Raw genomic sequence first — 20,720 nt, forward strand, 5'->3', positions numbered from 1 at the left:
GGTCTAGGAGGAAAGAAAATTTAAGCCGCAGATTTTACCTACGGCTGAGAGAATCCTCAGTGACGGGAAGGGGGTGAGCGGCTGACACACCACCTCAATACGCAGAATGCCCCTGAGGAAAGCTGACCCTCCAGTTACCACTCCTAACTCTACTTCCAGGAGCTGGTGTCAAACAGGAGCCTGGGATGGATGTGGCCCCTGCAAAGAACACTCTCTCCCCGCAAATCAAAGAAGACTAGAAGCACATGGATGTGATGGCAAAGTCCATTTGCACAGTTTATTTAAAAAGAGACAGCTGTAAAGTAGAAATGCAGATGTTTTCCTGTTGTAAAGACAGCAGTTACAAAAGAAAAGTAATAAATATGATGCTGGGAAGTATTTTTAAAAATACAGCAAACCCCTGGTATTTGCGAGCAATCCCAAGAACGCACAACATATAAAAATTTGCCCTGGGTGGAGAACAGCATCACCTCAACATCTTGGGAGCAAAAGCTGGAAACTGGCCAGATGAGGATGGTCATGACTTTGGGGGTTTTGAAAAGCTCTGGATTTGTCACTTGGGAATGTAGGCGTCTGCTACAATATAATTTGCATAGTCAGAATTAACAGGGATTCTTCTACACATTAGTATCACTTCCGATTTTTCTTTTACAGCTGAGTAGGACAGTATTTAAGAGCAGGAGGAAAGGCTGAAATGAGAAGACATGAATAGAGGGGGTAATGAAGGGGGTGGGTCCGTGGGGAATGCTACAAGGACAGGAGAAAGGTGATAGGAAGGAACAGAATGTTCTATTTTTCTACTATTCTGTCATCTCAGCAGCATGCCACTCCCCCTATTGAAGAGGGGACAGGCAGTGGTCCAGCCTGGTTTGCCTTCAACCTCACCATCATCAAAAGACAGAAGCAGCAAAAGCAACTGGCAGAATCAGGCTCAGAATGAAAACAGGGAAGGTGGATAAGAAACAAAGGGGAGGGAGACCCAGAGAGGAGAGGGGCAGAGAACTACCCAAGAAAATGGGGTGACATTAACATCAGAGCCCTCCAGGGGCTATCTCCTCTGAGGACCAGCAAAGAAACAAGTATCTGCACAAAGTAACACTCTTCGATGCAGAACGGCAAAGGGACAAGGAAAAAGTACAAGTTGCCAAGTAGACGCACGATCTGGCTACAGCAGGAGGAGGGCAGGAAAGAGAAGCAAGGGGGGCAGTTGGCTCATCCCAGGACCCTTGGGAGGGGCTCCCACACAGGGACGAGAGCCTCGGCTGTCGCCCCATGAGGCTGAGTTTGCATCGGGTGGTGGGTGCGAAGGCTGGCTGGGGGGCAGGAGTGGCAGGGGTGAGGATGCCCAGCCAGCTCTCTCGGGGGCATCTGTGAGGCACTGGGTGGATGGAGGTCAAGGTCGCCCGACTATGTGCTGAAAGCAGCCTTGAGCTCCCGGAAGGCCGCTTGGCGGAGTCTCCTCTTCTCCTCCTCCCGCTTCCGCTCATCTTGCTCCGCTTTTAGCTCAGCTTCAAACTTACTGGCACAGGACAAAGCTTGGACCTGCAGCAAAAACAAACCAACAGACTGAGGGAGGGGAGGAAAACTTGGAGATGGAGCAGCCCATCTAACAGAACTCAGTTGGCTGGGGCCATGTGACATGGGAGCCTGGTCCTGCTTCGGGGCAGGACCCCCTCACCCCCCAGAGCAAAGACTCCTCTTCAGAAGTTTACTTCATCCATTACTGAGGATGCCATCGCTTTATTTGCCACTGTGTTATACATGGTTCTACCTGCTAGGGCTGGTCTTTCCACTTCACTTCTTTTCTGGTACACTGTTTAATATCCTGCCTATTACCCACTTCTATGTCAACCTTTAATTTCACAATAATATTGTTTTGTTCTAGCGGGAGAAAACAAAAACCCAAACCAAATGAACTCCCTGCTGGGATTCTGATTGCAACTGCACCATTCTGCCGGGGGCAAACGGATACCTTTACAATATATCAATCATTCTGAATTGACTTCCAAATATTATGTGTTTGGGGGGATGTTGTGAATGGGATTTGGTGCCAATTCTTTTTTTTTTTTTAATTTTTATGTATTTGAGAGAGAGAGAGAGAGCATGAGTGGGGGGACGGGGGCGGGCAGAGGGAGAGGGAAAATCAGACTCCCCGCTAAGCAGGGAGCCCGATACGGGGCTCGATCCCAGGACCCTGAGATCATGACCTGAGCCGAAGGCAGACACTTAACCGACTGAGCCACCCAGGTGCCCCGGTGCCAATTCTTTAAACCAAGTTTATCTGTAATTATACTGTTTCAGATACATCCATCTTAAAACCCTCTATTCTGGAACTGATTCATTTTTTTCCCATCTCAGTGTCTCATCAATTTGGTAAAATTCCCAAACCCACTGGGTCTGCACGTTATTTTAGTAAAGATTGCCAAATTGCTCTCCAAAGTAGCTGTTCCAATTTACACCCCCACCATCATGGAATGTGGGTACTCATTTCCCCACAGCCTCGCCAACGTTTATCAGTAACCTTTCTCCTGTTTGCCAATCTGATAGGGAAAAAAACCCACAAACCTGGCATCTTCTTTTATATCCTTTTTGCTGAATTACCCATTTCCCTGGGGTTTCCCACTTTGCCATCCTTTACAAATTTAGACTTAGTCCCGTTAACATATTTTTCAGTTATTTAGTCTTTTGCTTGTCTAACTTCACAGTATCTGAGGCCATGGGAATATTTAAATTTTGATGTAATCAGAATCTTCAACCACTTCCATCCTGGTTTCTTTCTCTCTCTCTAAATAGGCTCCACACCCAAGGCGGGGCTTGAACTCAGGACTCAAGACCCCGAGAACAAGTCACATGTTCTACCAATTGAGCCAGCCAGGTGCCCCATGGCTTTTCTCTCTCTCTCTCTTTTTTTTTTAAAGATTTTATTTATTTATTTGAGAGAGAGAGAATGAAAGACAGAGAGCACGAGAGGGAAGAGGGCAGAGGGAGAAGCAGACCCCCTGCTGAGCAGGGAGCCCAATGTGGGACTCAATCCCGGAACTCCAGGATCATGACCTGAGCCGAAGGCAGTCGCTTAACCAACTGAGCCACCCAGGCGCCCTGGCTTTTCTCTTATGTCATGTTTAAGGTCTTCTATATCCCAGGGCTCTAAACCCATTTTCCTCTCATATTTTTCTAGTTTTATTTTCCCATTCAGCTCTTAAAGTCACCCACACTATATGTTAGTGAAGGAATATATGTAATAGAAGGATTTTACTTCATTTTCCTAAGTGAAGAGCCAATTTTCTCAACACCCTTTTATTGAATAGCCCATTATTTCCCCACTGATTTGAAAATTATCTTCTTCATGTACTAAATTCCCACATGAAGGTCTGTTTTTACTATTTTCTATCTTGTTCCACTAACTAATTTTATTTCTGCACCTGCACTACATTATTTAATATTACTGCTTAAGGAATGCCTTGATATTAACGAGGAAAGTATTCTCCCATTATGTTGACTAAGCACATTCTTTTTTTTTTTTAAGATTTTATTTATTTATTTGACAGAGAGAGAGACAGCAAGAGAGGGAACACAAGCAGGGGGGGAGTGGGAGGGGGAGAAGCAGGCTCCCCGTGGAGCAGGGAGCCCGATGCAGGGCTCGATCCCAGGACCCCGGGATCATGACCCGAGCCGAAGGCAGACACTCAACGACTGAGCCACCCAGGCGCCCCCCCCCCTTTTTAAAAGATTTTATTTATTTATTTGACAGGCACAGAGAGAGGGAATACAAGCAGGGGGAATGGGAGAGGGAGAAGCAGGCTCCCCACTGAGCAGGGAGCCCTATGCAGGGCTCGATCCCAGGACCCTAGGATCATGACCTGAGCGGAAGGCAGACGCTTAACGATTGAGCCACCCAGGTGCCCCAACTAAGCACATTCTTTTCACATTTTTATTTATTTATTTATTTAAAGATTTATTTATTTATTTGAGAGAGAGAGCAAGTGTGCATGCGTGTAAGTGGGGAGGAGGGGCAGAGGGAGAGGGGAAGCAGACTCCCCACCCCCAAGCCCCCAGCACAGAGCCCAATGCAGGCCCATCCCACAACCCCGAGGTGATGACCTCAGCTGAAATCAAGAGTAGGATGCTCAGCCAACTGAGCCACCCAGGCACCCCTATTTATTTATTTATTTATTTATTTATTTATTTATTTATTTATTTTTTAAAGATTTTATTTATTTATCTGACAGAGAGAGACACAGCGAGAGAGGGAACACAAGCAGGGGGAGTGGGAGAGGGAGAAGCAGGCTTCCCGCTGAGCAGGGAGCCCAATGCGGGGCTCGATCCCAGGACCCTGGGATCATGACCTGAGCCGAAGGCAGACACTTAACGACTGAGCCACCCAGGCGCCCCTATTTATTTTTTTAAAGTAGGCTCTACGCCCACCATGGATGGAGCCCAACATGGGGCTTGAACTCATGACCCAGAGATCAAGACCTGAGCTGAGATCAAGAGTCGGATGCTTAACCGACTCCATCCAGGCGCCCCTTTTTTCGTATTTTTAAATGTCTTACTATGAATGAGTATTAAACTTACCAAATGTTTTGAGATTATCTCACTGAAATGATCACATTTTTCATATTTGATACCTTCGAGATTTTTAAAAATTATCCCTGCAGTCTTAACATAAACTTCAAATTTTTTTTTAAGATTTTATTTATTTATTTATAGGACGGAGAGAGACACAGCGAGAGAGGGAACACAAGCAGGGGGAGTGGGAGAGGGAAAAGCAGGCTTCCTGCTGAGCAGGGAGCCCGATGTGGGGCTCGATCCCAGGACCCTGGGATCATGACCTGAGCCGAAGGCAGACGCTTAATGACTGAGCCACACAGGCGCCCCCAAACTTCAAATGTTTTAAGATTCTCACCGCTATATTCATTACATTAATATTTTTTCTGATGTGTTTTTATCTGATGTTATCAGAATCATGATGGCTTTAGAGAATGAACGTGATATAATCTTTTTCAGTATGTCTGAACTAGTTTGTGACATTGAAAAAAATGTGTAACATTGAAGAATTAATCCCTAAATTCCCCAGCTTAACTGTTTTTTTGGGGTCGGGGGAGTTAACCTAAATGTCTTTACAATTCATCACATTGTCTACCTATTATCTCAAATTTATAAAAAAGCATTCCCTTTCATTCAGTGTTTAATGATTTTACATCAATGTGTCCTAACCTCTATTTTTTTTTAATTTTAGGTAGGCTCCAAGTCCAACATGGGGCTCGATCCCTGAAATCTAGAGTTCCACGTTCTACCGACTGAGCCAGTCAGGTGCCCTGACCTCTCACTATTTTTAACTAGCATGTTCCTGGGTCCATCATCTTTTCTCCATCATGAGCTTCCACGTTTGGGTGTCACCTCGTGTATTCTCTGGCTCACTCATTCACTTCTCTGCCAATGCAGCTGAGATTTACCATTTCCGACAATGCTCTTTATCCTGTCCGTTCTGGTTTTCAATCCATTATCTCCTTGGTAGCACGATGCAGATTCTCACATCTCAATGAAAAATGGTAACATCCCTTCCTACCTTCTCCCTGCACTGCACAGGGGTCCATGTTTGAACACAGGATCTCTCTGAAAATATTAACCACAAAGTCTTATGCTTTTACTCTTTCCAAATCAGAATCCCTAGGGCTAGGGACTAGGAAATTATGTTTTCAAAATTTCCCAGGTATTTCTTAGGCACTTGAGGCCCTGCTCTGTCCCAAACAGTTCTCTTCTGGCTCCCTACATCAGAGTCACTAGAAGACAGATTTAATTGCCTAGAGTAGAGCCCGGCTCATGCTGACTCTCATCAACCTCTGTCCCCGGACTCAGGCTGAAAATTTGGACCCCAGGTCCCTTTGTCTAGCCTTAACACCTCTCCTCACCTTTATTTATTTTTTTCCTTGTTTGGTTTTCAGGAATTTTATGAGCTGGCTTTTAAATATTAAAAGTTAAAAAAAAAAATAGGGACTCCTGGGTTGCTCAGTCGGTTAAGCGTCTGCCTTCGACTCAGGTCATGATCCCAGGGTCCTGGGATCGAGTCCCTCATCAGGCTCCTTGCTCAGCAGGAAGCCTGCTTCTCCCCCTGCCTGCCACGCCCCCTACTTGTGTTCTCTCTCTCTCTGACAAATAAATAAAATCTTTAAAAAATATATTAAAAGTTAAATTATATAAATCTATAAATTATATTAGAAACAAAAGAAATAAATATTACAAAGTCATTGTTTCTTGATTATCTTGCTACATTTTACTCTTTCTGTTTTGGAGGTTGTCTGTTTCAGTTATATCTCTAAGGTGGGAATCCTACACAATAATGCACTGTGACTCCAAATCTACTTTCAGCAACATCCTGTTGGAAGCTTGCAAGCAACCCTAGTGGGAGTATTTACACCTTGGAACCCAACAAAATGCTACAAAGTAGGGCTTGATTTATTGTTTCATTGACAATCTTTTCTTAAGAAAGGGAAATGTTAAAAATGCAGATTAAGCTGAAAAATGTGTAATGTCTGTAGCCTTTATATTATGAATAGCTCCAAAGAAATTCAGGGAATATTCTTCCAGTACTTGGAAACTATTACCAATTCGGCAACGGGGCACCTGGATGGTTCAGTCAGTGAAGTGTCTGCCTTCGGTTCAGGTCATGATCCCAGGGTCCTGGGAGGGAACCCCACATCAGGCTCCCTGCTCAGCGGGGAGTCTGCTTCTCCACCTCCCTCTGCCCCCTTCCATGCTCTCTCTCTCAAATAAATAAATAAAATCTTAAAAAAAAAAAAAATTCAGCAAAGAAGTTGCTCACATCATTGAGGAATGAATGAAATTCTGACATATGTCCCTTCACTTTTTCTCATGAATTAACTTAAACAAAATATCAACCAACATTCATGTTGGACCTAGATTCTTTTTGTCAGTTGCAACCATAGGCTGGCAACAGATAGAGCCCAGCAAAAATCAAGGAGTCGTTCTTTGAGAATCAATAGACTATGTGGAATTTATAATTAAAGTAGTATATACTTTATTATTTGTAAATTGTGTGCTATCTATCCTTTATATCATTAAAATTTATAATAAACGTAGGCATATATGTACATGCGTACTCTGTTCAGAGAGCCAGTTGCTAAACATTCACCAACAAACCACTGTCTAAGCCTCAGTCCTCAGCTGCAGAGCAGGATGCTACCATCTCCCTCCAGAGTGTCTGTGTGAGCGTTAGATAAGGCACAGACCTAAGGCCCACCTGTCCACTATTGCTGGCCAGGTCAGAGGGGGAGAGGTCCTTGTAACTCCCTCACTTGGGGTCCTTGTTCTCCACTATAAAAGTCTACCTCTTGGGGCGCCCGGGAGGCTCAGTAGGTTAAGCGTCTGCCTTCAGCTCAGGTCATGACCTCAGGGTCCTAGATTCGAGCCCCATGTAGGGCTCCCTGCTCAGCAGGGAGTTTGCTTCTCCCTCTGCCTCTGCCCCTCCCCCGGCTTGTGCTCTCTCGCTCTCTCTCTCAAATAAATAAATAAAATCTTAAAAAAAAAAAAAAAAAAAAAAGCCGGGACACCTGACTGTCTCAGTTGGTTAAGCATCTGCCTTCGGCTCAGGTCATGATCGCAGGGTCCTGGATTCGAGCCCCACGTAGGGCTCCCTGCTCAGCGGGGAGCCTGCTTCTCCCTCTGCCTCTGCCGCTCCCCCTGCTTGTTTTCTCTCTCTCTCTGGCAAATAAATAAAATCTTTAAAAAAAAAAAAATTCTACCTCTCTCCTTGATTCTATGGTCTGTGAGTCCTGTCTCGACAATCACCCCACTCCGTGTCTTCATGTTTTCTTCTCTGTGGACCACTTCCCTGGGCTCTAAAAACACACCAACATCTGTCTACTCTAGGTTTAAAAACAACAACAACAAACCAAAAGTTCTTCTCTAATCCCAAGCTACCATCCCCACTTTGTCCAGGACTCTGCCAGCCGTCTACAAAGAAAAGTCAGGCTGTTCCTCCCCAGTTCCCACTCACCTCTTACCCTACTGCCATCTGCCCTCCACAGGGAACCTGGTCTCTCAAAAATCTCCAACTGACCCGCTTGCCAGACCCAAGACCCCCACTCTGGCCTCATCTGACTTCAACTTTTCTTAAAAGTGCTCCTGTCCTCCAAAATGGCATTTTTCTCCAGGGTTTCCTTGTGTCTCTGCTTACATCCTTCCCCACGGTCCAGTCACCGCTGTGTTCTACTATAGTCACTCTCCTCTAATTCTCGAGGTGCTACTTGTATCTTGTGAAGGCGGATCCCATGGTCTGTGTAGTCGGGCGTCCATGAAGGCTATTCATTTCCTCCCTTCTCTCATCCTCCAAGACGTTCCCCTGGCACATGGCCCGAGGGTCTGGGGAGACGGACCCGACCCTGGGCTCCAGAAGAAAGCCCAGTCAGGGTAATGGTATTCCAGCTCTTGCCAGTGCTTGGTTCAGCCACGGACAAGTGTGGAAGATTATTCCACGACCCTCAGTATCTAGCGTCCCCATCCTTCCTAGCAGCAGAATTACAGCTGGGCACACAGATCCCGAGGAAGAAAGGCATTTGGTATTCTCCCATACAGCCAGGTATGACCAAGTTCTGTCCCGCAGAACACGAATGAAACTATTTACAACCAACATTGTACCCTTCATTTTTTTTTTTTATTTATTTTAGCAATCTCTACACCAATGTGGGGCTCGAACCCATGACCCTGAAATCAAAAGTCACATGCTCTTCTGACTGAGCCAGCCAGGCACCCCCATGGTGCCCTTCAGATGAAAGGGCATACCATCCCCTTCCTCAAACCATTCCCATGGGGGAAGGGGGGCACTTCCCTGATTTGATTTTTAAAATATCATCACCCCCTCTCTACACAGCTCCACAAGCCTAGTCCTAGTGGCATTTTTTTTTTTACTATCTACCTCCAAGCAAGCAGTCATTAAGTATTGAGAGTGCTAGTTAGTTTGGGATCCTCCCCAGCTCCACTGTCACTACCTTTGATGGACCTAAAATTCTCCAGACATCTGGAGAAGCCTCCTGACTCCAGCTTCTCCCCAGGCCAGTCCATCCCCAGTATGCAGCGCTGGTCAGGTGGAGGCCCTCTGAGGGCCCCCGGCACCTGCAGCCTTGTTTCCCAAGCAAGGCTGTGCAGAGCTCAGTCAGCTCCACGGTACCTGGGCCCTACCCTGGAAAATCCAAAGTAGGTTTGGGGTGGGGGGTAGGGGGACCTGAAAAGCTGATCTGCAGATAATTCTGGTGGCTAGCAGGCTGGGGAGGCCTGACCTTCAAGGGAGACCAGAGCTCCCTGTGCAACTGCATCCGGTGTGGACGGGGGCCAGCTTCCCAACGTTCTTTACCCTCTGTGCCTCGGAGCCTTTGTGCTTGCTGTTCCCACGGCAGGAACGCCCTCCCTTGATTACAAGGTGAATCCCCATTCATCTCTGAACATCTGTCGCAAATGTCAGCTCCTTGATGGCCCTCTCCCAAATCGGTGTGATGATGCCTTCCATTCGTGAGTCATGCAAACATTTAGTGAGGGCCATTATGAGCCAGGCTCTGTAATTACAAAGATAACACACCTCTCTGCCTTTGAGTCTGGGTTGAGGAGGCAGACATACAACAAGTTCAAAACATTTCGTTGTTATTCTTTTAATCTTTTCTCCTCCTTATAAAAATCATGCACACAGGGCGCCTGGGTGGCTCAGTTGGTTAAGCGACTGCTTTCGGCTCAGGTCATGATCCTGGAGTCCCTGGATTGAGTCCCGCATTGGGCTCCCTGCTCGGCAGGGAGCCTGTTTCTCCCTCTGACCCTCCCCCCTCTCATGTGCTCTCTCTCTCTCATTCTCTCTGTCTCAAATAAATAAATAAAATCTTTAAAAAAAAAAATCATGCACACACATTATAAAACTATTCCATTCCAAAAATATAAAAAAGAAGTCCCTCAGTCAGTCATAGCTATTACTAAGACTTGGGTATGTAATTATCCAGGTCGTATTTAGTATTTAACAAATTTGGGTTTCAAACAATGTTCTGCTTCCTTTGTTTTGGACATCTGTCCACACACGAGTGCGGCTGTACCTCATTCTCCGATAGCTTCAGGATGTGCAAATGGGCGGGCGTGCCACCAGGGACTCAATTCCCTGACACTGGAAGCTCTGGTTGTTTCCAATTTGTCTGTTAATGCTGTATAAAATCCCTGTCTACACGTCTATGTTTATTTGCATGAGTGCCTCTAAGGGATAAAATCCTAGGGGCAGAATCCCAGAAGTAAATGATACGAAGCATTCACAGCCAGCCCCAAACTGCTCTCTGAAGAGCTGGGACAATTTCTGCACTCTCACCAAAAATGTCTGAGAACAGGGGAGGGCCAGAGGGAAAGGGAGAGAATCTTAAGCAGGCTCCATGCCTATCAGGACCTGAGCCAAACTCAAGAACCCACCGAGCCCCCCAGGCGCCCCTTGAACAGATACATTATAACACCACTTCTGTTCGTAGTAGCTGCACACAGAAGAGGGTGGACTTTCTCAGGAAAAGCAGCCAAACTCTGCTCCCTCCACTCTTTAAACATGGAAGGAGTAGAGTTTTCCAGGAAGAGGACTTTGGTTGGGTATTCCAGGTGGAGAAATAGCAGGCACTAGGCCCCAGTGGTGAAAAGGCATGGCAGTTATTTGAAGAAATGCACACGGGGTGGAGACCAGAGCAAGGATCAGAGTCGGGTTACAAGATTCTTCATCGTTCCCAGAGACTTCGTGCAGACTTTAACAAGAGCATGGAATGCTGAGTTGCAGCAGTGGCCCAAAAAATGTCACATTAAACTTGGGTCTCAATCTTAGGCCCCTGCCCAAGGCATCATGAAAGATCCACAAGTGTTGGCTCATCGGGCAATGAATGGAGAGGACCCATCCTTCCAGAATTCACCCATCCCTCCTCTCTATTCCCTCTCTTTCAAGGCTGAGAGTTTGTTTTCCTCCCTAGACTATGTGCGTCCTGGGGAAGGCAAGTTTTATCTACTACCTCCCCGTGAAGGAGTTGTATTTCCAGAGCTTGGTGTGCCTGGCATTGCCAGAGCTGTGTTGAATCAATGCTAAGTCAGGAAGGAAGGGCCAAACCACTTTCAGGATTGGACCCAGGATGCTGGCGTTGAAGGCGCCATATGTGGTTGGCCTGTCCTGAGAATCTTGAGATGATGGCAGGAGGAATGCAGGTGTTAGGGGTCCGCCATGATTCACAGTCTACATATTGGCAGAATGATGCCTGACCCGGTCTCTAAGTGGCATCATGGGGATGTAAGGAGACAGTCCTACTCAGGGGCCAGCATGGCCAGGATGTTTGCCAGGGACACTGTGTCTCTGGGCACACTCCTGGAATAAGCGAACACTCTCCAAGAGGCTGGCTTCCATCTGGGACGGGAGGGAGTCCCAACAGCTCCTATCACGTATCGAGCGCTCACAGTGAGCCAGGCACTTGCTAAACACTTTCTATAGGTGAGCTCATTTAATCCTCATAGCCATCCTATTATCGTCCCCATCGTACAGATGAGAAAACTGAGGCACAGAGCGGTAACAGGGTCAGTGGAGGAGGCAGGATCTGACCCCAGGCAGCCCTCCCCCACTGCACTCTACTACTCTGGCTGACTGGGGCTTTGGAGGGCTCTCTAATTTCTCTTTCTGCAGGGGTACTCTGTGGAGATGAATATGACAGCACCCAGCCAGGGGGAGGCTCTCCAAACATGTCTGATGATGGGATGAACATGTGAATGAATGGAAGCACCCAGAAGGGCTCTGGGGCCACCCACTGGAGATTGCTTTCCAACCCAAACCACTGTCCGTGGAGTACGTACTGGTTCCAATTGGGGCAGGGGCAGGCCACCGGGGCGCCCTCCTCTGGCCCCATTGTTCACTTGTTCACTTAAGATGTAAAGGTAGAGGCATCTGCTCCAGTTAATTCAACTGTGGCTTGGGGCAGAGAGGAGTTCTTTTGGGAAGTCTGGATCCAGAGTCAATCCGGAGCCTCGTACCAGCAAACCCATTCAGATCAGAAACCAGGATGGAAGGCACTTACCATCTGATGGTTTTTCCATTTTGCTTCGCATTTTCAGATTGCCTGCAGACACACTCATCCCCCCTCAATCACACACGATACACACACTTAAGCTACTGCTGTTCTGCTTGTCCTGGGCAAGTGAATGAGGTAGACACTGAGCTCCTGCTGGGCAGGGTGAAGGGAGGGAGGACGGTCCTGCACAAGAAGCACCCACCTTAGCTTCAAAGAAGTCCTTGGCACCTTTGACGCCCTCCTGGGCCACATCGATCTCGGAGAGCTTGGCCAGCGCCATCAGCCCGCTGTCCTCTTCCAGCTCCCCGGCGGCAGCCTTGTGGAATATGAGCAGGAACTGCAGGAAAGGGTGCATCAGAGTCCAGGTCACCCTCACGGAGACTTACAGCAATCCCCGCCAGCCCAGGGGAAAGTCGTGATTGCCAAGAATACGAAAACGGGTATAAATATGTGCACGGGGCCAATTATTTTCCCCTTATCACACTGTCAAAAAATAAACCACATGCCCATTTTCCACAAGAACATAGGGAAATGGGCACCTTCATATCCAGCGGAAGGGAATGTAAACCGATTCAAATTTTTTGGAGGGTACTCTGGAAAAATTTACCAAAAATAAAATGCTTTCACCTTTCCAACCATTAATTCCAATGCCGGGGCATCTGTCCCTCAGAAACATTTGCACAATAGTTTAAGAAGCATTGTCTATAAAAGCAAAAAACTGGCAGTGTCCTAGTTTTTGACCACGAAAGAAAACAATCCAATAGACCTATACGAACTATTTTCTTTCTTTCTTTTTTTTTTTTTTTAAAGATTTTATTTATTTGAGAGCAAGAATGAGAGACAGCATGAGAGGGAGGAGGGTCAGAGGGAGAAGCAGACTCCCCGCCAAGCAGGGAGCCCGATGCGGGACTCGATTCCAGGACTCCAGGATCATGACCTGAGCCGAAGGCAGTCGCTTAACCAACTGAGCCACCCAGGCGCCCTGAACTATTTTCTTTTTTTTTTTTGTAAAGATTTTATTTATTTATATGACAGAGAGAGACAGCGAGAACAGGAACACAAGCAGGGGGAGTGGGAGAAGGAGAAGCAGGCCTCCCGCTGAGCAGGGAGCCCGATGTGGGACTCGATCCCAGGACCCTGGGATCATGACCTGAGCCGAAGGCAGACGTTAACGACTGAGACACCCAGGCGCCCCCTGAACTATTTTCTTAAAATTAAATAATTTCGATGTTTTTTTAATCAACCATATTTTCTGTCTGTGTCCCATTTTTGCATTAGATTGTTTACTTTTGCTAGTGCTTTCTTTTAAAGATTTCATTTTTTAAGGAATGTCTACATCCAATGTTGGGTTAGAACTCACGACCCTGAGATCAAGAGTCACATGCTCTACTGACTGAGCCAGCCAGGCACCTCTCACAAGTGTTCTTTTCTTTTTCTTTTTTATTTTTAATAAATCTTTTTATTTTATTTTATTTATTTGTGACAAAGAGAGAGAGCCCAAGCAGGGGGAGCAGCAGAGGGAGAGGGAGAAGCAGGCTCCCTGCTGAGCAGGGAGCCCGACACGGGGCTCAGTCCCAGGACCCTGGGATCATGACCTGAGTCGAAGGCAGACACTTAACCAACTGAGCCACCCAGGTGTTTTCTAAGGTATCTTTATAGAACCTGGTATGTTTCAAATACTTCAGCCATCACTTAACTTTTCATCATATTTATGATCATTTTTGACTTGCAAAAATTTTATATAAATTATCAGTCTTTTCCTTCTCTCTCCCCAGTGCACCAGGGTTATGCTGAGAAAAACCTTTCTTGCCACCAAGGTTACAGAAACAATCACCTATGTTTTTGTCTATTGCTTTTATGACCCCTTTTTTTGTTAAACGTGTAAATATTTAATCTTTGAAATTTATTCTGATCTATCCTGCGAGGTTGATCATTAACCTTATTTTCTTCCAAATGCTTAGTTAGCAATCCCCACACCATTTATGGAATAATCCATCCTCTTCCTCCAGATTCCAAAGTGTGGCTTGAATGCATTAACCTTTTTTTTTTTTTCTGAATGCTTTAATCTTTAAAGCCAATTTGTACTAAAGCCTCCACAGGATAGATGTCCCCCCCCACCACAGAATATATTTTTAAATAAATAAGCCAGGCTGAAAAGGCAGGTCTCCCATCTTCTAGGCGATTTTACGACTTTTACTTCTCTAAAGAATTTTGGTGAATTTGTCAAACAGCTATTGTTCAAGCTTCTATAATTTGTTTTTCCAAGTTAGCACTGAAAGACTTCTCCCCAGTTTTAGGTGCTACATAAAACACATGTGTCTACAGGGCAATCTTGTGTTTTCAGGGTTTTTTTTTTCTTTTCTTCATGACCATCCCCTCTAAAGAATGGCTTCCCCAAGGGAAAAGGACATTACCTAAAGTAGACTGAGGGGCCAAACAACTCCAACGGGCTTTCCAAATTCCAACCTGGTTGTGTTTTCCTGCCAAGACTCTTAGTCCCTAGAGGGAAGTGTGTTTCATTAAGTGGAAGGCTCAGCGTCTACCACCATCACCCCAAACTGCCATGCGAATAAGCCTTTCTTTGTAATTCTTGCTTCAGATCTCTTAACTCCACTGTGGACGCTGCCACATGAGAAGCAAGGGGTGAAGCAAGATGTTCAAAGACGCGTAGCTTTGTAGAGGCTGCCGCGGGCCACTTGACTCCACAGAAATGCCACGTTCATCCACCTGCAGCTTCCAACTTCCTCACTAGAGGCCGGCAAAGGCTCAGTTTGCTGCAGACTATGAGAGCCAGAATAAGGGCTCCAAGTCTTGGAAAACAAGCCCTTCGGAGGTGAGGCTCCTAAGAACAGGATGGAGGGCAAGGGGGCTGAGGGGAGATGGTTGTAATCGGCTCTCATGGAAGAGAATGCAGCCGCCAAGATGCCAGCACGGGAAATGTGAGCCATCTGCAGAGGGAAGGAGTGAAAACCTGTCCCTCAGCACCCTGCCCACCCTTAAAATATTTACAGTTTACAGAACAACCCCTATCCCTCCCTTCACAAGGCCAATACAAAACAGGTAGCCCCTCCACACTGGGAAGGCAGCTCTAGAAAGATGGAGCATGGTCCTAGCCTAGCAACAATCCAAGTGACCCTGGTGGTGATGGTGGTGGTGGTGGGGGGTGCCTCCTTATCCCTGAGGCTCATTTTTCTCACATCTACAGTGGAGGTGGTATTTACAGGCAGGCTTAAGTACTCCTCATGGATCTTTTTTTCCCACATGTGCTCACTCTCACCCTGCCAGCTCACGGAGGACCAACAGCAGCCCTGTCATAACTTAGGTGTTACCCGGCCCCAGCCAGTTAAAGAAAAAAAAAAAAAAAAATCCAGCTCAACCTGAAAATGTTCAGCCTTCCAGAAAAGCATGCCAGGCATTCCCATTTGATTTTATTATAATCACCAACTCCTGAATGACAATTTCTCCAACTGCCCAGCCTTGTTCGTCTTCCTATTTATAGTCCACAAAGACTGGTATGTTGTGGGGAATTGGAAAGTGTCCTAGCTGTGACTGTGAGCAAAGGGGGGAGGGGGGAGAGAAGCAGCAGAAAACAAAGAAACAGAAAGAGAACTAACAAAGCTAAAACAGTGATTTCAGACACAAGCTATCAAATGCTTCTGATAAATTTAAAGAATTTTTCAATTTGGGGCACCTGGGTGGCTCAGTTGTTAAGCGTCTGCCTTCCGCTCAGGTCATGATCCCGGGGTCCTGGGATCGAGCCCCACATCAGGCTCCCTGCTCAGCGTGAAGCCTGCTTCTCCCTCTCCCAATCCCCCTGCTTGTGTTCCCTCTCTCGCTGTGTCTCTCTCTCTGTCAAATAAATAAATATATAATCTTAAAAAAATTTTTTTTTAATTTAATTTCTTTTTTAAGTAAATGCTACCCTTAACATGGGACTCGAACTCACAACCCCAAGATCAAGAGTCGCATGCTCTACCAACTGAGACAGCCAGGCACCCTAAATTTAACAAAAAAAAAAAAGTTAATTTCATGGTTCTGACTGGTAATGCAAACACTTGCCCTGAATTAGTTAGCACTCTAAGATTGCAAGTGACAGAAACAAACTTGTTGACTTAAGCAAAAAGGTTTTTGTTCTATAAAAACGCTGACTTAATCTTGCAGGAACAGCCACCCGCAGAACCAATTTGCAATACTTCACCCCAATTTCAAATTCCTAGTTTAGGGAATCTAGTGGACCTAGTCTGGTGAGGGTCCATCCATGGTCCGATCAGCAATGATGAGGCCGATGGGCAACCCAGCACAGCCAGGGCCCCACCCAAGGGAGGGTAGAGTAGGGGAAAATGGAACCCACAATTCCCAGTACTGACAGGTATCCAATAACCCATCACCCAACCTTCGTACAAAACCACCACACATCTGGCCTTGGAGCGCAATTCTTCTTTTTTTTTTTTTTAAGATTTTATTTTATTTATTTGACAGAGAGAGAGAGATAGCGAGAGCAGGAACACAAGCAGGGGGAGTGGGAGAGCGAGAAGCAGGCTTCCTGCCGAGCAGGGAGCCCGATGTGGGACTCGATCCCAGGACCCTGGGATCATGACCTGAGCCGAAGGCAGACACTTAACGACTTAAGCCACCCAGGCACAGGGAGCGCAATTCTTCTTTAAGAGAGATATAATGGAGGGGCACCTGGGTGGCTCAGTCAGTTAAGTGTCTGCCTTTGGTTCAGGTCACCAGGATCGAGCCCTACATCGGGCTCCTTGCTCAGCGGGGAGTCTGCTTCTCCCTCTGCCTGCCGCTCCCCCTGCTTGTGCTCTCTGTCTGTCAAATAAATAAATCTTAAAAAAATAATAATAATAAAGTAGGCTCTGTGCCCAATGTGGGGCTTGAACTCACGACCCTGGGATCAAGAGTCACAAAGAGTCACATGCTCCACCCACTGAGCCAGCCAGGTGCCCCCGCATGCATTCTTTTCATAATTGGAAAGGAAATGGTTTAAAAGAAAGAGCAATTGCTTTGTACACTGGGGGAAAGTAGCATAATAGCACTTAAAGGAGACATACATTCCATATCAAAGAGCTTTTATGTGGATGTGACCTGCTTTGGTCAATTTAATCCAAAGAGAAGGAAAGGGAACCGAAACATTCACTAAGCACCTACTAAATGCCAGGCTGTGAGGGAAGAGCAGTAGAAGTGAGCAATTTTGTCTGTCTGGCAACCTGGCCCCCACGTGATGATGATGGTGGGACCGCGGGCCATGGGGCCCTGTGGTGCATGACCTGGACCCAGCCAATCCTCGTCCCCTGAGTGCAGTGACTGGTCAGGAGGTGGGCACATGTGCCTAGTAGCGCCATTCAGAGGCCAGCTGAGACGGTTCAGGCCCCGCGGCTGCTAACCTGGGACCACAGAACCTGGAGCTGCTGGTAGCCATCTTGGCAGGCGTCAGGGAGAACACGCAATGTGGAAAGAAAAGGTGAGGTGGACACAGAAGAAAGCACGGTCGAGGTATGACCAGAGAAAGATGCTGCACCTCTGTGCCCGACGCACTTCCACTTCTTCATCTCCCAGCTACGGGAGCCGAGAGTTGTTTGTTGTTTTCCTGTGTAAATGAGCTGGCATTCTCTGTCGCTTGCCATCAGGAGTTCTAACTGATTCAGGCATGGAGAGAGAACTCCCTTCTCACAACAGTCCTGAGGGAAAGCTATTAACAACCCTATTTTTTTAAGAGTTTATTTATTTATTCAGAGAGAGAGAGAGAGAGTGCGAGTAAGGGGGAGGGGCAGATGGAGAGGGAGAATCTCAAGCAGACCCTGCACCGAGTGCTCAGCTGGACACGGGGCTCGATCCCACGACCCTGAGATCATGACCTGAGCCAAAATCAAGAGTGGGATGCTTAACCAACTGAGCCACCCAGGTGCCCCTTAAAGACAGAAAAACTGAGGCTCAGGAGTAAAATAACTTGGGGCGCCTGCTAGAGATGGGACCACAGTGGGGCTCTCAATGACAAAGGACTGACAGGAATGTCACTGAGGCTTTGTGGGGGGGCGGGGAGGGGGGAGAACCTACAACAGGAACACTTTAGAGATTTCCAAACCTCTGATGTCCACCTGTGGGCATTTCTGTGGGAAATGGCCAAACCTGCAGCTAAGCGAAAGCTAACCAAGCCTCTTAGATTCAACGAGGAGCACGTTTGGGTAGCTCTTGGGACTGCGTCTTAGCTCGGCTGGTGACTTGCACAGATCTCTCAACAACCTCTCGATTTCTCTTCCCCACAAGTCACAACTTTGCCACAGAAGCTCTTTCCCTGGTGTTGCCTGCAAAGCTTCACCCACACGAAAGCTTTTATCTTCTCTACCCCAGGGATAGCTGGGTTGAAAGAGCCAATGCCTAGCACGAATGATACAAAGGAGCCAAACGAGAGGCCAGGGAGCCAGAGGGACAACTGTGAAGATGAGCGTGGCAGCTGACGACGGGAGGCCGTGGGCACCGAGCCCACCACCCAGGTCCAGCCTTGAGCTGGAACGTGATTTCAGGCCAAGTGCTGACCGTTTTGGCCCTCTAGCTCCTTAGCTCTGAGATGAGAAGGCTGGCCTAGAATATCCTGAGGGTTATGCCCAACACAGGTTTTCCGTGATCTTCTCTCTCTGCATGTGCCAGTCCAGGAAAGGAATTGAAGGGGGGATCTGGAGTTGATTTGTGGACAGTGAGAGGCAAGGCCAGTTTCACCACAGCTGGGGAGAGGACTTGTTGCTGCCGGTTCGGCCCCAGGGACCTCAGAAGAATGTCCATGGGCCCTATCTAGCCTGGAGAGAGGACCCGTACATGGCCAAAGCCCTCACCATCAGAAACCAGGATGCTGGAACTCCACTGTTTCTGGAATAACCAAGGTTACACACCAGGAAGCAAGGACAGTGCTCTCTATTCCCAGCCCTCGAGGGCCCAGCTGAGATGTGACAGAATGGGACTTTAGCAGCTGGGCTAATGCTTGGAGCTTTGAGCCCGGGTGTCCCCAAACCTGTTCTAACACGAGGGCACACGGACACGTCTGGAGACCTTGCAATAAAACTCAAGCACATAAGACATGGAACCCTTCTTTGTGGGGCTGCATCCCTGCCCTGGAAGAAACCCAGTGTCCCCGAGATGTCCCCCCCAAGATAGAATCGGCCTTATCACCAAGTTCTCACACATTTAGAGATCAGACTTTGAATCTACTTGCACTCTTCCAGAAAGATATCTGTACATACAAAATTTTGCCTGCAATTTCAGGGATTCAAAGGCCAAAAAGCCCGTTCTTGGATTGTTATGGGGACACAGGGAGCTCCATGAGCACGGAGTAAGACCCTCTTTTTAACTCCTTTTTGACTCTATGCTTATTATAGAAGTTGAAAGTTTTGATATCTAAAAAAGTATAAAATCATAAAACTACCAAAACTTTGCACCCACACATATCCACTATTTGGTAAACATCCTTCCAGATTTCTCCACACCCAAACATTCACCCAAATGAGGTTGTCCTACCCACAGTGACTTTCTATCTGCTTACCGAGCATTTTCCCATGCCAGCACTGCAGTTCACTAGCTTTTTAAAGATGTTTTTAAAGAACTCTAGGTTAACTGTCCAATCAGTGCTCGGAAGAGGCCAAAACCACGGGTGCTCCAGGGACCCGTAACTGTGAGGTTCCTCTCAGGGGCCCTCCAACGCAGGGACTCAGGTACCTCGCGGAAGCTGAGCTGGCCGTCGAAGTCCTCATCCACTTCCTTGATCATGTTTTTCAGGCCCAGGTGGGTCTGGGGAGCCCCCAGCTTCTCCATCATCAGCTTCAGCTCCATCAGGTCAATGAAGCCGTCCCGTCCAGCGTCATACCTGCGGGGTCAAAGGAAGGATGCTGACGAGGGACCACCACAGCCAGGACCATAGGATACTTGTCACTCTCCCAAACACGTAATTCTTTTGGCCTCATTTACTGGAAAATAATCGTCACCTGCTGCTTTGCAGTGCCCACTTGGGTCACCAGATCAGAAGGGACCCCCTTCTTGAAAGACCTTCGGGCACTGCACGACACAATTCAAAGGGGATCCTGTATAACATGGTTGTTGTCAGGTCTTGTATCCCCCTAACAAGGCCATAAGTTTGGGTCCCTGCCTCCCCCACTTCCACAAACCCCTCCGTTCTTCCTTCTTATTCTTTTTTTAAAGATTTTATTTATTTACTTATTTGAGAGCGAGCGAGAGAGTGCGAGAGAGTGGGGGAGGAGCAGAAGGAGAGGGAGAAGCAGACTCCATGCTGAGCAGGGAGCCCAACTCGGGGCTCCATCCCAGGGCCCCGAGATCATGACCTGAGCCGAATCAAAAGTCAGATACCCGGGGCGCCTGAGTGGCTCAGTCGTTAAGCGTCTGCCTTCGGCTCAGGTCATGATCCCAGGGTCCTGGGATCGAGCCCCACATTGGGCTCCCTGCTCAGAGGGAAGCCTGCTTCTCCCTCTCCCACTCCCTCTGCTTGTGTTTCCTCTCTCGCTGTCTCTCTCTCTGTCAAAAAATAAATAAAATCTTTTTTAAAAAAAAGAGTCAGATACCCAACTGACTGAGCCACCCAGGCGCCCCTCTCCGCTCATCCTTCTGGTCTCCTGCCTATGGAAGCTGGTTCCCACCCTTGCA

General features: G+C 47.3%; 1 protein-coding gene across 2 annotated transcripts in view; it reads right to left on the reverse strand.

Annotated features, from left to right (window-relative positions):
* Window positions 1–259: 259 nt before the first annotated feature.
* EFHD1 (EF-hand domain family member D1) overlaps window positions 260–20,720 on the reverse strand; it is a 43,665-nt gene continuing 23,204 nt past the window's right edge. Inside the window, exons 2-4 of one of the 2 annotated variants that reach the window (XM_035006850.1) lie at window positions 19,782–19,929; window positions 12,271–12,405; window positions 260–1,542 (exon numbers count right to left, since the gene is read on the reverse strand). In XM_035006850.1, coding sequence (XP_034862741.1) covers window positions 1,408–1,542; window positions 12,271–12,405; window positions 19,782–19,929 — 418 coding nt within the window. In that variant the 3' untranslated portion in view covers window positions 260–1,407. The remainder of the gene's footprint in view (window positions 1,543–12,270; window positions 12,406–19,781; window positions 19,930–20,720) is intronic. The other variant, XM_035006851.1, reaches the window with a different exon arrangement.

Source organism: Mirounga leonina, unplaced genomic scaffold (assembly GCF_011800145.1).
Source record: "Mirounga leonina isolate KUSES-001 unplaced genomic scaffold, KU_Mleo_1.0 Mir_151, whole genome shotgun sequence".
In the NCBI taxonomy this organism is placed as follows: domain Eukaryota; kingdom Metazoa; phylum Chordata; class Mammalia; order Carnivora; family Phocidae; genus Mirounga; species Mirounga leonina.